Below are 14230 nucleotides of genomic sequence, written 5' to 3'. Positions count from 1 at the left end.
CGCTTGACACCCGCGGAGCTAACACTCGGACGCAGGCGTTCTGTTGTGAAGGTGCTGACGGCGACCGAGACTATAGCCGGCGCATTTCCGTATCGCAGTAGACTTCGTGCCGACACTTTGCAACTCTGCAGCCAGAAGAAAAAGGGCGTTCGGTGTTTGAGATTACACGTTTCGTGAAAGAAGCAAAAAAAAAAAAAAAAAAAAACCGAGAAAGGGAATGCACGTCCAGGGAAAGGTATCTCTTGGTGGATCTGACCGGTGGTATTACTTCAGCCGGAAGGATGTTGTACATACATTAGGTACTCTCTTTGCCTCACTCTGGTGATCAAGGATGCCAGTCAAGGCCACACCGCCTCGGCTCAAACCTGTCACGTTGGTTGGCATTTCATCAGTTGGCATTACGATCTGTTCCTCGGTTCGAGCCAGAAGGTCCGATTATCGGGAGCATCATGGTTGGCATGGGACAATTGAAAGTTTAATAATGAAAGCACTAAATGTGAATCGCGACGCCGACGGAGATTCGAGTCCGGGTGGACCTCTCCCGAGCCGATTCGGCGCTTGCTTACCTGACATGCCAGGCTCGGAGTCGCAAAGCCGCAGAAACAGCGGCCTGCGTGGCGGAGCCCACTGGTCCACGCCGTCTTCAGCAGGGCGGCCGAGTGACTCTGACTCCAACGCCGGCCAACCAATAAGCATGGAGCCAGAGCTAAATCGGGAAGCTACCAAACATTAGTGCAATCGATGGGCATATGAGAACGGAAAATGGTTGACTTTTTCGGCGAAAGAGTTTCAGCAATACTGAAACGAGTTTGTGGTGATCAGATAAAAGCAAAGCACTTGCCTGCCGCTGAACTCGGGTAATTGAGGCTCGCTATCCCCCAACTTTTTTACCCGCTTGCTTTGTTGACCCATCAACTTCGCCATTTCTCATTGCCCCCGTTACAGTCGTTGCTCCCCACACCACGACAAGCCCGCTGAATCGGGTTGCATCCTAACCCACACACACACACACACACACAACAACAACAAAAAGTAAGTCCACATATCTTTCTCTGGTTGTGTTATTTCATGGCCGACTGGTAGCGGTCCAAGTCATACACTGTTCAAGAAAAATGTATAAAAAGAAAATATCTTTTGAAGCAGCTGCTTACGAAATCCAAACAGTTTCGCTCGCTCATTGATAAAATCAGAGATGAAGGAAGAAAAACCCATTATCGAGCTCGATGGCAGAACCGGCGAGGGCGGCGGCCAGCTCGTACGAATTGCCTCCGCTTTGGCGTCGGTCGCGTCTCAGCCGATTCGCATCACCCATGTCCGGGGCAATAGGGAAGGCTCTCGGGGCGGTGGTACGTTCGTTCATTTGTTTACATCTCACCACTCCGCCTCACACCAGACATTCCACGCTGACACAGGAGGGGATTTTTCTAATTCTATTCTAAACGAATAAAAGGCCTAAAGTCCCAACACGTAACATCTATTGACTATCTCGCCAAGGCCACAGCAGCCGACGTCTCGGGACTCTCCATCGGCAGCCAGACGCTGGAGTTCCGTCCCCAGCTGCGGCCGTCCGAGCTCGAGGAGCGCCACATCAAGATCGCCGCCGACTCGCCGGCCGCGTCCACCCTGCTCATCTTCCAGGCCGTGTTCCCCTTCCTGCTCTTCGCGGGCAACGAGAAGGGCGAGCCCATCACGCTCGAGATCTCGGGCGGGACCAACGTGGCTTGGTCGCTGTCCTTCGAGTACCTCGATCAGGTGCTGCTGCCGGCGCTGCACGAGGCGTTCGGCATCACGGTCGAGCGCAAGCTGCTCGCGCGCGGGTGGAGCCTGGGCAGGCAGCAGCAGCGCGGCACGGTCGAGTTCAAGTTCAAGCCGCTCAAACCCGGCGAGAAGCTCCGGCTCAAGGACAACAGCAAGGACGGCGCCGTGGCTGTTTATCCTGGAGATGGGACCTTGCCCGTCGTGGAGGATGTCAAGGAAATTGATGTCTCGATGATTGTGCCTCTCGGGATGCGCGAGTCGATGATGGAGGCACTCGTGGAAGACTTGGAGCAGCTGTTTCCTGATGTGCCGGTGGAGTTCAAGGTCGACGAGGACAGTGGGGACGACGCGAGGATTTACGTCTTGCTGGTCGCCAAGGCAGGCACGGTGCGCTGGGGTCGAGATGTTCTCACATCGATGCCAAAGAAGGCCAAGGGTAAGGGCGGCGTGCAGACGGCCAGCTCGCTGAGCGCGACGATCTCCCGAAGGGTTTCCAAGGAGCTGTATGAGGAGGTGTCGAGCGGGGCAGTTGTCGACGAATTCCTCCAGGACCAACTGATCATCTTCCAAGCGCTGGCTGAAGGCCGGACGTCGTTCCCTCGGGCCGAGAATAAGGACAGCCTCGAGCAGGCGGTGGCCAGGCTGGCGATTGACAACAGGCTGCGCAAGGACAAGACAGATGAACCATTCGGCGAAGGAAGCGGTCACACGACTACCGCCCGCTGGGTCGTATCACAGCTGCTGCCGGGCGTCGAGTGGTACAACAGGGGCCTGCTTTGCCAGGGCATCGGCATGCATATGCCCAAGAAGTAATTAATCGGATGCGGGGTTCGCGGCGGCGGCGGTCTCTGCTGTTTGATGGGTTGGCGTTGTTGGGTTGTTGCATTTCGCTGACGCAGTCTCTGCTTTTCGGAGCGTTAGTCACTGATACCCAAAGCGCGTAATAAACGGTATACCGATTTTTTCTCTCGCGACAGAGGGAAGGTTGGGAAATCGGGAATGCGCCGAGCAAGAGCAAATGACCGAATGAAAAGGCGTAACGCTAACTCACTGTTCACATGACAAAGACCTCGAGATGGCGCGGCTCTCATCGTCATTACGACCGCAACCATTCCACACTCATCTATAGCGCTCATAGGCCTCGGCCTCCTTTTGGCGGGCCTCAACCAGCTCAATGACCTCCCGGCTGTACACGTCCTCGAGGCTCTTGTCCCCAAGAAGCACCTCCTTCAGGTGCCTCACGGCTTCCTCCTTTGTCATGCAAACCAGATCACGGAGCCTGAGGTTGGAGGACTTTTGTTCTTCGCTGCCCTCTCCAATCCGAACCAGCGGGGATTGCTGGGGCTTCTTCCACCGGATCAGCATGAGCTTTGTCGGGATGCCAGTGACCGCGCTCCTGCCCCGGAAAGCTTCTTCGATCAGGAAGCAGATGTCGCCCGGTGTGATGGGAATCTTGAGACCAATGCAAATGTCCGCCCGGCCTCCTTCAAACATGCGGACAATTTTCTCCTCGGTGGCCTGCACGTACGCCAGGATGGCCTCGTACATCTTATCACGGGCCTTGGCGGGTTGATAGTCCATCGGGTAGCCTGGAAGGTCAGCTATGGCTCGAGCAGCGACAAAGAGAAAAGGAGGGGGGGGGGGGTGGGGGGAATAAGGATGACTCACCAGAGATCTTAGTGATAACGTGGTTCGCTGCGACATATCCAAACACAGCCGGCATGGTACCCAATACCGGCAGGATGCGCACGCGGAAATCGGGCAGCACGCTGAGGTCGCCCACCGATCCCTTTTGGAACTCTTCTTCGGGAAGCGGCAGCAAGGCCGCCTTGCCCTCGCCCATCTTCTCGGTCGAGTAGACGACGGGGATGCCGCTGGTCACGCCGAGCAGCTTCAGCCGCCTCCTCGTCGCCCTCGACAGGCCGTCCTCGAAGCTGGCGCCGATGTCGCCGACCATGACCCTGGTCGGGTCGCTCTTGGTGCCGGCGCCCATGGCCGAGATGACGGGCAGGCCCTCGTCGTGGCAGAACTTGAGCAGCTCGACCTTGCTGTCGATGTTGTCGATGGCGTCGATGACAAAGTCGGGCCTCCGGCCCGGGTCGCCCTCCCACCCTTCCAGCAGGGAGGCGGCCACGGTCTTGTCGAACTTTTGCAGCCGGAGGTCGAAGCGGACCCAGGGGGCGATGGCGACCAGGCGGCGCTGCAGGCACTGGACCTTGGGCAGGCCGACGTCGGCCAGGGTGGCGACGGCGTGGCGGTTGAGGCTGCTGAGGGTGACCTGGTCGAAGTCGATGAGCCGGAGCCGCTGGACGCCGGAGCGGGCGAGGGCGGTGCAGGCGTGCGAGCCGACGCCGCCGCAGCCGACGACGACGACGAAGGCGGCGCGCAGCCGGCCCAAGCCGTCGTCGCCCAGGAAGACGCGGTTGCGCGCAAGCTGCTCGAGGATCAGCTCGTCGTCGAAGTCGCCGTTCTGGGCGCGGTGGGCCAGCGCCTGGTTGTGCTCGTCTTCTTTGTCGGGTCTCGGGAGGGGCCCAACGCGTGTTACCTGGTATAGGAAGAAAGGGTTAGTGGGTTGATTGGCCGGTTTGTGGTTGTTGTTGTGGTGGTGGTGGGAGGAGAGGGTACCGATTGGAGGGCAAGTTCTATCTCGCTGGACTGGGACTGTGGGATAGACTGCTTCAGGCGGGAGACGCGGTCGCCTTGTTGCAGGCGCTGGTAGCTGAGGACGACGGCGGCGGCGACGGCCGCGGACGCAACGGCTGTGGCGGCCAGTTGAACCTTAGGGTTGGACGCGAGGGAGGTCATTGTGTTTTTAAATCAGGATGTATATTTGATATAGAGGGTCATATCCCAGTTTATGTGCCCTAGGTTGCGGTCAATTGCTGGCGAGATGCTCTCGTTTTCGGCGGTGGTGGTCGGAATTAGGTTGGATCGAAAATTCAATTCAAATTGATCTCGTCCCATAATAATCGCGATTTCGTCATTTTCACCGGGACAGGGGATTAGCTTTGCCGGACCCACCAGCCCCTTGGAAGCCCCCGTGTTGGCACCGCAACAGCTGCTCCCCAAGTGCGTATGTAGTCCGTACAGTACCTATGTACGGATGTACGGACATACATACCAATGTAAGGTACTTCGTAGTTACTCTGCACAGTACTCCGTACATTACTCGCATGTATGTATGTACGATACGCTGGACTCCGCAGCGAAGCCCGGCTCCTTCCTCGGGGTACCTGGATCGCCCGCAATCCCTCCAAGTACTCCATCGACCGAAGAATGATCAGAAAACATGATGGAAATGCATCAGCGAATATTCATCGTTAGGCATCAGCGGTTTTGCTCATTTGTTCTCAAAATGGGCTGACATCTCTGTGATGCGCAATCCTTGCTTGCTCTTTTTGTTTCGAACCATCGTTATATTTCTTTCCTTTTTTTTTTTTCAGACAGCTCCTACAACAGGATTGAGCGACTCATTTACAATGTTAATTCCAAGGTAAAATTGAGATGTTCCTTGTTTTATTTACTGGATAACCACGGCCAGAGAGCTGGCAGCTTCGAAAGCGAGCGAATGTTCAGCTACCTTGCTCGCGGTCGCATTCGGATTCGCATTTCGTACTGAGTTGCAACCCACCATCGCTTGCCCCGCGATCTCGCATTCTTATCCGGGTTGGCGCTCCCGAAGAGAAGCAGGGTCCAGTGCGCGTGGGACGGTCCACCCGGAGACAGGGCCAGACTCCGCTCTCCCCCGAATGGACTTGCAACATAGAATTCTTGGTATGCAGTGTATGCATGCTCTATATTGTACGCGAATTATCCGACCCCGCAATGGCTCCTCCGTGGACAAAGGGGAACATCATGGAGCGAGCAGCATAAGAAGGTTGTCTGGCGCCTCGTCCAGTCCACGTACTCTTCTTCCTCCAAGGCGGGGACCAGCGACGAACTACACTCCCTCCTCCTCCTCCCCGCACACAAAGTCAACAAGAGCAGCTCCGAAAGGGACCTTCCTTCCCAGCTTCCTCACCTCGCGTCTCGTAACGCAATGGCTTCGGCCCAGGGCAAGACCGTGATCGTCACGGGCGCCGGCGGCGGTCTCGGAAAGGCCATCGCGGCCGCTTTCCTCGCCGCCGGTGCCAACGTGGCCATCTGCGACGTCCTGCCACAGCGCATCGCCGACGTCATCAGTGAGTGGTCGGAGCCGTACGGCGACAGGTTCATCACCCGGCCCGTGGACGTCACGGACGCGGCTGCCGTCCAGGGGCTTATCGACGACACCGTCGCCGCCTACGGCCGTCTGGACGTCCTCGTCAACGCGGCCGGGGTCATGGACGGCTTCGAGCCGGCTGGCGATCTCCCCAAGGAGAAGTGGGATCGCGTGCTCAACATCAACCTGACGGGTCCCTTCCTCACCACCAAGGCCGCCATCGCCCAGTTCGAGAAGCAGGAGGGCTCATACGGCGTCATCATCAACATTGGCTCTGTCGCCAGCGTGCACGGCTTCAAGAGCGGCGCCGCCTACGCCGTGTCCAAGGCCGGCCTCATGGCCTTGACCAAGAACACGGCCGGCTACTACGGCGACAAGGGCATCTACAGCATCGGGCTGATGCTCGGCGGTATGTCATAAACCCGGTTCCCCACGGTCCGGAGTGGGGGGGAAGGTTAAGACTAACCATATCATCCTCCCCAGCCATGGACACCAACATCACGGATGCCTTCGTCCACGGGATGCACACCGAGATGTACAAGAAGATCCAGGCCTCGCAGACCCCTTTCCGTCCGGATCTCCAGATACCTCTCGAATCGGTGGCCAAGTACTGCGTCTTCCTTACCGACAAGGACATCGCGCCTAGTGCCAACGGCTCATGGATTCCATTCAATAAGAACTGGCCCGAGGCGTGAGCTCGTCGACTTGAGAAGCGGAGAAAAGGAGGTTTGCGAGTCAACTTCAGGGGGGCCAGTGAATTAATAATACAAGCATCTCCTCGCCCCGGCCAGCGACCCACTGTTTGTCCACTTGTTATACGAATTCACGACAAGTATTTGATTCTTTCGAGTCTGAGAAATGTGCTTCCGGGATGAATTGCCATGTTCCACCAATGGCTGAAACCCTTGGGCAACCGCAACCCGGGGCATCCCGTTTTCCCTGCTTCTCTCAGCAATATAAACAGATGGCATCTCGGAGATGACAGCTCAACATGGCCAATCATGATGACTGCAACTATTTCGCTCTTCAATACCCTGCATCGATGCATTTCCCCAAAACATTATCATCCCTGGTTGCATCTACAGCAACGACTGGGGATGATGGCTTCTTATCGCCCCGCCTCAAGCAACTGCTTGGCCGTCTCCCTCAACTTGAACTTCTGGATCTTGCCGCTCGCCGTCTTGGGATACTCCTTTACGAACCAGACGTGCTTGGGCACCAGGTGGCTCGACAGATGGGTCCTCACCCATTCGCGCACGCTATCCCGCGTCAGCACCTCCCCTTTGGCCCCCGGCGTAGTCTCCGTCGTCTTCTCCTCCCCTTCTCCCCCTTCTCCCCCTTCTCCCTCCACCACGACGCCCTCGCGCGCGATGACGAACGCCCCGACGCTCTCGCCGTACTTGTCGTCCGGCACGCCGACGACGCTGACCTCGGCCACGAGCGGGTGCTGGAAGAGGCAGTTCTCGATCTCGAGCGGGTGGATGTTCTCGCCGCCCCGGATGATCAGGTCCTTGATCCGCCCCGTGATCTCCACGTAGCCGTCCTCGTCCATGCTCGCCTCGTCCCCGCTGTACATCCACACTTCCTCCGTGGCCCCTTCTCCCTCCCCGTCCCGCTCCACCCGCCTCACCTCCTCCGTCCGCTCCTTGTCCCCCCAGTAACCCTGCATGACCAGGTACCCGGCGGCGGCCAGCTCGCCCTTCTCCCCGATGGGGAGCACGCGGCGGCGGTCCGAAGGGTCCACGATCTTGACCTTGGTGTGCGGCATGACGCGGCCGACGGTCCTCGTCCGCTTCTCGAACGTGTCCGCCGGCGACGTCATGCAGCTGACGGGGCTGGTCTCGGTCATGCCGTAGCAGATGACGAGGTCGCGCAGGCCAAAGGTCGCGTAGAGGCGGCGCATGATGGACTCGGGCACCGAGCTGCCCGCGCCGATGCCCTTGCGCAGGTGCGTCGGGAAGGCGGCCACCTTGTCGCGGGGGATGAGGTCCGGCCGCTGGTGCAGCAGCTCGAACATGGCGACGAACATGGTGGCGACGCCGTAGAGGCCCGTGGCGCGGTGGTCCGCCACCATGCGCAGCGTCGCCTGCGGGTCGAAGGCCGGCGAGGGGAAGAGGATGGCCGCGCCCGTCGTGGCCGTCGCCATGTAGCCGAGCACGGAGCCGAAGCAGTGGAACAGGGGCGGCGGGCAGACGATCAGGTCGGACGGTTCGAGGCCCATGCGGTGCGCGATCAGCGCGCCGTTGTTGAGGATGTTTGTGTGAGAGAGCATGGCGGCCTTCGGCTGTGAGGTGGTGCCCGAGGTGAATTGGATGTTTACTAAAAGGGCCCAGTTGTCAGTCTCACAAACGCCCCCGGGGAGAGGAGGTCGCCGTTTTTTTTTTTTTTTTTTTTTTTTTTTTTTTTTTTTTGGCGACGCGCATTCGTTGTGTGGCGGAGGTAGCAAGTTGTACAGGTGAATGAACACCGGCCACCCGCGCTTATATAGTATAGTTGCACAATGAATCGGAAGCGTTGGCCATGCTACTCACCTGTGTCGGTAGCAGAAAGCGGGGAATCGGGATTCACGGCTCGGGCGGCGAAAGTCGAGGCGGAGGCTCGGAGAGTAGTGAGGTCGGGTACGAGCGAGGTAAACGGCGTCAGGGAGCGGAGGGAGGCGAGTGGTGGGAAGCCACTGAGAGGGTGCGAGGCAGAGTTGTCGACTATCACCACGGTCTTGAGAGTTGGGACCTCGGGGGACTCGACGCGTCCGGACTCGAGATCAGGGACGAGGGTTTGCAGGAGGGGGAGGTTGCTGCGTCCGCGGCATGGCTTATAGGCGAGGTCGGTAACAGCCCCGATGATGAGCAGCTCGACGCCCAGGTGGTTCAGCGCGGCGGTGACCTGCTTAACGTTGAAACTCGGGTTGAGGGGGACAAGAATGGCGCCGAGCTTGAAGATGGCGTAGGTCAGGGCGGCAAACTCGGCCGTGTTCCCCAAGCTCACGGCCACTCGATCGCCCTTCTTGACACCCAGGGAGCGCAAGGAATGGGCCAACGCATTGGACGCGAGATCCAGCTTCTCGTAGCTGAGCGTCGTCTCCACGGCGGCGGGGAGCCCTTCGGCGGGCAGTTTCGGGAGCGCATCTCGATCCGTGGTTGGTGTGCGGCAGATGACGGCCGGCCTATCGCCAAATTCGCGTACTATCGAGCTGAAGTGCTCCGGTATGGTGTGCGGAAGCAGAGGCGGCTAAGACGGGTCAGCGCTCACGACAAGGCGAGGTTCCGAGCTAGGGCTTAGGTCTACCTCTGATGGCCCTTCGTAGATGCTCCTCGTTAAGGTGCTGACCACCCTCCCCGCACCAATTCTTGCCCTCATGTTCTCGGCCCGTCGCCATGTTGAAGTAATGCAGGATGGGGCTCTGACCGACTTTGAGAGAAACCCGCCGGCTGAGACTGATGAGAAGAAGACTCCTGTCGTCCGCCGCGTCTGAAGGCGCATCCTGAAGTGGGATTTGTTGCCTTACTCTCCGTTTCTCTCTTCCTGATTGTGCTGAACTGACATCAATCAAGCATATGAAAGTCCAAAGGCTGTTCCCGGTGTATACCTGAATCTCTTCGTCGTAGGGAAAAGGAAAGCAAAGTAAAATAAACAGCGAATTCAAAGGAGAAGATCAACAGCCACGAGACCGTCTTGCTTGCCGCGGGGTAACCCCAGGGCCCTCGCGTTGCAGAGCGCCCAGCCCCGAAGCAACCTACCTGAACAAGGATGGTCCACGAGCTAAGTGCTCTTGGCAGTTGGAGAGATTGCGGGGTGCAGCAAGACCGGCCGCTGATTCCCCGCAGTTTACGCGCTTGGCAGGCCCTGAAAGCCGATTGGGGCTGCCGGTTCTGGCAGCCTACCCCCTATTCGAATGGAGACGGAAGAGCCAGGTAAGCAACCTTACTTGGTAGCAACACAAAACCACATGCTCTTGTGAGCTTGGAGAGTTCCTCTATCTCGTCTCTTTCGTTTTCCTACAATTCCAGTTCACTACTTTGTAACTCCCCCTCATTGTCAAGTTCAGCGCCATTGTTCTTCTCACTTTTCGTCCCTGGACAACGGGCAACGGGGCATGCGGAGTCGATGGAAGGTGCCCCGCTATTCTCCGCTCTCAGTTCCGCGGCACTCACCGAAGATGTCTGGAGAAGTGACGGGGAGCGGAACAACCGAGAATCGGCGACACTGCATCGCGTACGATTGAGCCGCTCCCAACCGAAACTTGCTCCGGGCCTACGCCAAACGACAGCCAACAGTATACACTACCTGGACGTAACTATAATTCTGGACCCAAACCCGCGATACGACTTCCTCGAAGCACGCATGCGAAGCTTGGGGTCCTCGAAGCTACCATAAATACAAATGTCTGATCAGGGAAGCCGAAAGTGCTCTCGTTGAATACTAGCCTTTTAATTGGCCATAGTGTACATACATATTAGTACGGAGTACATACATACATAACCCTCTAAGACTGGGTACTGCATAGGACCGAGGTCAAAAGGACTAACCTAGCAGTTCTCCACTAGGTGCTGGCCGCCCCAGTCTACACAGTAAGAACCGCGCAGTTGATAAAAACATCCGGAATTCCCCTAGCGATATCTTGATCACCTCCTCCTACCCACCTAAAAGCGGTCCCTTTCCGTCAACATGTGACGGGCCGCCCCTCTCCCGCTCCCCGCCCGAGCATGGTGCTCAACCTCCTAAGGCATACTCTATGTCGTGCACGTACAGTACAAAGACCTCAAAGACTGACATGGGAGCAAACCGCAGTTTTTTGTACACTTTCTATCCTTCCTCTGCCTTCCAGGAGCCACCCGGAAATGATGCAGTGTTTGACAACCATGATAACGCCGAACCATGCAGGTTTGTAAAATGATATTAAAAGAGAGTGTGCGTCGTCGCCGAGGGAAGCAGAAAGAACATCATCAAAGATAGACAGCAATGTCGGGAGAGTCCCGCTACTCGCCGATATGCCGTTCGCTCTCGGGTTTCCAGGTCCCTTGTGCACACGAACCCAGGTTAGCGACGGGCATGTAGGGGCGAGAAAAAAAAGTGCTAGAAGCGGGGGAAAAGGGGACATACCTTCGAAATCGTGCTTCACAAACGCCATCGGGTCGTCGTAGTCCTTGGCACCCATCTGCTGCACGCCCGGCGAGAAGCTCGTAATCGGCAGCACGACGATATCCCCAACTCGCCTCGGGTTCTCCATCCCCGTGAAGTTCCTCCAATCGATTGGCCCGGGGGATTGGCTCAGGTCAAAGTACCGCGGATCGTTGAAGTACTCGAAGATAGTGTCCGTCCATAGCGCAGGACCCGTAAACTCGATGACGCGATCGTTGGTCACCTCCTTCAGCGACCCGGCCTTCTTGCGCTCCAGCGTCTTCTGCGTTATCCGCGCGACCACCTCCCGGAGGACCGGATGGCCAGGCTTGGCCTGGATCGTCCACTGACAGAACTGGATCCGCCGGCTGTACCACTGGTTCCAGTCGGGCCGGTCCGGGTCTGCCTCGATGCCAATCACCAGACCGACGGTGTCGCGGGGCACCGTATCCGGAATCCACTCCAGTGCGCTGCGGAGTGCGTAGGTATCAATGTCCGAGTAGATGCCACCTCGCGCGAGCAGGATCAGATACCGAAAGAAGTCGGCCTTGAGCACGGCCAGCGGCAGCGCTTCGTACGCCTCGACCACCTCGGGCACCGATGCGTACAGCAGGCGGATCAGGTACACGGCGACCTGGTCTGTGATGACCTCGTGGATGAAGCCCGGGTGCAGCTCGGTCCACGTTGCCTCCTGCTCGCGAAAGTGGAACTCGCCGTGCGCGGGCGTCCACTTCCACGTCTGCCAGATGTACGCGGGGAACTTGGATTCGACGTCGTAGGGGAATTGGTACGCGAGCTTTTCGTGCAGCGTCATCTTGGACATGTCATGCATCGGCTGTTGCCCGTTCGAGGGGGTTCGGTCGCGGTCGTTCCCGCCGGCGTGGACGGCATTACCTGTGTCTGTTGACGTCGTCGATTGCGAGTCATCTTTCGAGCCGGGATCGGAAGGCGATTTGGGAAACTCGACCGCCAGTGACGAGGCTGCTGGGGAGGTCGATCGTGTCGTGAAGAAGAGGATAGTTAAAAAGAAGGCCGCGGCCACGAGGGCACGGCGGAAGCTGAGCATCGTGCCAATTCGATCGCCTGGTGAGGCGCAAACCCGTCCGCGCCCCGGCTACCTGGTAATCCGACTATCTAGCGCACTGGCGGCACGCCGTGCTCGGGAGTAGCGACAGCGATTCTCAAAGCTGATCCTGGTATTCTTCCCTGTGTACTGACTTATTAAGATCGAGAACGCGAGTGACGTGGCGCGAGGCGGGAAGGAAATCCCGGGGCAGGTACGTAGGATCGAATGCAAGCCGAATATGAGAAAGAAAGGAAGGGCCGGCAGCGTTGCACAAGGAGCGTCGGGAAAAGTGATCAGCAACAGGAGGTCGCAAAGTGATCGGACGCTCGCGTTCTCGGAGTTTGCGAAGTTGGAATGCTACCCCTTGAGAGGGCGACCGAGCCCGCGAATCGCCAGGCGGGGGGGAAAGATTCGGATGGACAGGGGTTCAGATTCGCAGTCCGTTGATCAAACCTTGCGACCTTGCTTTGGACCAGAGGAACGGCTTTCGAGGCAGATAAGATCGGGAGAGGGCCAAGAATTTAACTACTGCAGTCAGGGATTGCCGCAACAAAATGGTTCGCAGGCTGCTGCTGGATTTGGACCCCTGCCGTCCGTTCTCTCGAACCTCAAGGCTCTGGGCGCATGCACAGCGGCGAACTTGATGGTGATGCCTTGATAGTTAACGTCAGAACGAGCAAGTGCTCAGCACGGTTGAAGATATCTGTGTCCTCTGCCCCGTTTCTAGAACAATTTCTGGCGAAAATGCGAAGACGCCAAGGGGCACAACTGTACTGTGTAGTACATACATAGAGGGAGTGTGGGGTCGCCTGGTTAACCGAGACAACCTCAGGTCTTGGCCCCGAATAATGACGTTGATGTAGCGCGCCAGTTGATGCTAATCTGTGCAACGAGACTGAAGGGCCAATTGGTTAAAAGGAAGTGTGAAGTTGAACTGCTACACAGCAGTGTAACTGGTTCTGCGTTGAACTTTTACATCAGATTTTTACAGAGGGCAGAGCAGCAGCGGCATGGTGGGTCCCCCTACTCGAGATTGCACACACGTCATCCAGTCCCCACGAGGCCCTGCTTTCCTCCTTTTTCCACTGCCGCGCGTCTGATAGACCCTGAACTACGGAGTTCGGAGTAATCCATGCATAGTGTAATCCGTACATACGCCAGCACGCACACACACACACTCATACCACTCCACTTCAATGACACTTGGCTAAACAGAGGGTTTTTGCAACAAAACCGCCTGAGTATGTCAGAGTATGCGTCGCTTTATATCCGTGGTAGACATTTCTGCTTCGCCCGCTTGGCTGCCGAGTTCCACCAAGTGCCACTTTTTTTCCCACCGATTGTGCGACCACTTTCAGTACTAGTAGCCTTCTTTTGGTGATCCACTTGACGATCTGCCTTTCGGGGCACTCAACATGAAACAAATCTTTTACCGTCGGCCCCTGCACGAGCCTACGCGGCCAAGCCCCGCCAAGCAATCACCCCGAGAGCTACTGCGTACTTGTACTTCAGCGAGTGATGAAAGTCTCTCGATCCTACACAGTACACGACTCTTCGACTCTTTGACGATATACTGTTTACCAAGTACTGCACGAAGTAGTGCGAACATACTTCGTAGAGATTCAGCCTGTCAGGCCTGCAGGATCGCCGCATTATCAATGAATACTGCGGAGAGAAAGGTCATGGATCATTACTGCGCGCGGGGGAGACAAAAGACATCAGTCCGCCGGAACCCCTTCGGTTTCTTACACAGTTAAGGTATCTTGCCCGTCGTCAGCAGGCCCAGAGGCCAAGCAATACGCAACCATGTGGACCCCGATTGTACGCACTCTGTACTGCGTAGCCACCTCTCCAAATGGCGACCACTAGTTGGCCATCCCCTGTTATCGGAACCAAAACGGAGAACCGGCTCCCGGTAGGGAACCACGGCCAGGATGATAGGCTATAAGGGCGCCCAAACCCTGCCACACCTGTATATAGTACATTAGGCACAAACATGATGCCACAGGTTTATCCGGGTCATCTGGGAACTCGCACACTTGCCTTGGCGCCTGATAAGGACACCTGACCGATCCTGGCAGAGAAGG

At 57.3% G+C, this 14230-nt stretch overlaps 5 protein-coding genes across 5 annotated transcripts; 2 read left to right on the top strand and 3 right to left on the bottom strand.

Moving 5' to 3' along the window:
• Positions 1–1192: 1192 nt before the first annotated feature.
• MYCTH_2089286 (uncharacterized protein) lies at positions 1193–2722 on the top strand (the record flags this gene model as incomplete). Its single annotated transcript, XM_003659839.1, has 2 exons — positions 1193–1343; positions 1451–2722. The coding sequence occupies 2 exons, from the start codon at positions 1193–1195 to the stop codon at positions 2569–2571; spliced, it is 1272 nt and encodes a 423-aa protein (XP_003659887.1). The 3' UTR covers positions 2572–2722.
• An 87-nt stretch (positions 2723–2809) lies between these two features.
• On the bottom strand, positions 2810–4771 carry MYCTH_2297416 (uncharacterized protein). Its single transcript, XM_003659838.1, has 3 exons — positions 4384–4771; positions 3427–4303; positions 2810–3347 (listed from the first exon to the last, which is right to left on the bottom strand). Exons 1-3 carry the CDS (start codon positions 4561–4563, stop codon positions 2878–2880), a joined length of 1527 nt encoding a protein of 508 aa, XP_003659886.1. The 5' UTR covers positions 4564–4771; the 3' UTR covers positions 2810–2877.
• A 943-nt stretch (positions 4772–5714) lies between these two features.
• Positions 5715–7044, top strand: MYCTH_2297415 (uncharacterized protein). Its single transcript, XM_003659837.1, has one exon. It carries the CDS (start codon positions 5798–5800, stop codon positions 6377–6379), a length of 582 nt encoding a protein of 193 aa, XP_003659885.1. The 5' UTR covers positions 5715–5797; the 3' UTR covers positions 6380–7044.
• A 1-nt stretch (position 7045) lies between these two features.
• MYCTH_2297413 (uncharacterized protein) lies at positions 7046–9581 on the bottom strand. The gene is made up of 3 exons (XM_003659836.1): positions 9245–9581; positions 8491–9187; positions 7046–8278 (listed from the first exon to the last, which is right to left on the bottom strand). Exons 1-3 carry the CDS (start codon positions 9314–9316, stop codon positions 7068–7070), a joined length of 1980 nt encoding a protein of 659 aa, XP_003659884.1. The 5' UTR covers positions 9317–9581; the 3' UTR covers positions 7046–7067.
• Positions 9582–10355: 774 nt separating this feature from the next.
• On the bottom strand, positions 10356–12262 carry MYCTH_2297411 (glycosyltransferase family 32 protein). Its single transcript, XM_003659835.1, has one exon. The coding sequence runs from the start codon at positions 12141–12143 to the stop codon at positions 10719–10721; it is 1425 nt and encodes a 474-aa protein (XP_003659883.1). The 5' UTR covers positions 12144–12262; the 3' UTR covers positions 10356–10718.
• Positions 12263–14230: the final 1968 nt, after the last annotated feature.

This window comes from Thermothelomyces thermophilus, chromosome 1 (genome assembly GCF_000226095.1).
Source record: "Thermothelomyces thermophilus ATCC 42464 chromosome 1, complete sequence".
Lineage (NCBI taxonomy): Eukaryota > Fungi > Ascomycota > Sordariomycetes > Sordariales > Chaetomiaceae > Thermothelomyces > Thermothelomyces thermophilus.
The sequence above is the reverse complement of the archived record's forward strand: the minus strand, read 5'-3'. Positions and strand labels throughout refer to the sequence as shown.

Excerpts from the sequence above, each read along its gene's own strand:
- MYCTH_2297413 (XM_003659836.1), bottom strand. The coding sequence starts at position 9,316 with ATGAGGGCAAGAATTGGTGCGGGGAGGGTGGTCAGCACCTTAACGAGG. Across the intron at positions 9,188-9,244 it reads TCTACGAAGGGCCATCAGAG|CCGCCTCTGCTTCCGCACAC; the intron begins GTAGACCTAAGC and ends GACCCGTCTTAG. Across the intron at positions 8,279-8,490 it reads GCTTTCTGCTACCGACACAG|TAAACATCCAATTCACCTCG; the intron begins GTGAGTAGCATG and ends GGGCCCTTTTAG.
- MYCTH_2297411 (XM_003659835.1), bottom strand. The coding sequence starts at position 12,143 with ATGCTCAGCTTCCGCCGTGCCCTCGTGGCCGCGGCCTTCTTTTTAACT.
- MYCTH_2297415 (XM_003659837.1), top strand. The coding sequence starts at position 5,798 with ATGGCTTCGGCCCAGGGCAAGACCGTGATCGTCACGGGCGCCGGCGGC.
- MYCTH_2297416 (XM_003659838.1), bottom strand. The coding sequence starts at position 4,563 with ATGACCTCCCTCGCGTCCAACCCTAAGGTTCAACTGGCCGCCACAGCC. Across the intron at positions 4,304-4,383 it reads TAGAACTTGCCCTCCAATCG|GTAACACGCGTTGGGCCCCT; the intron begins GTACCCTCTCCT and ends TTCCTATACCAG. Across the intron at positions 3,348-3,426 it reads CGTTATCACTAAGATCTCTG|GCTACCCGATGGACTATCAA; the intron begins GTGAGTCATCCT and ends CTGACCTTCCAG.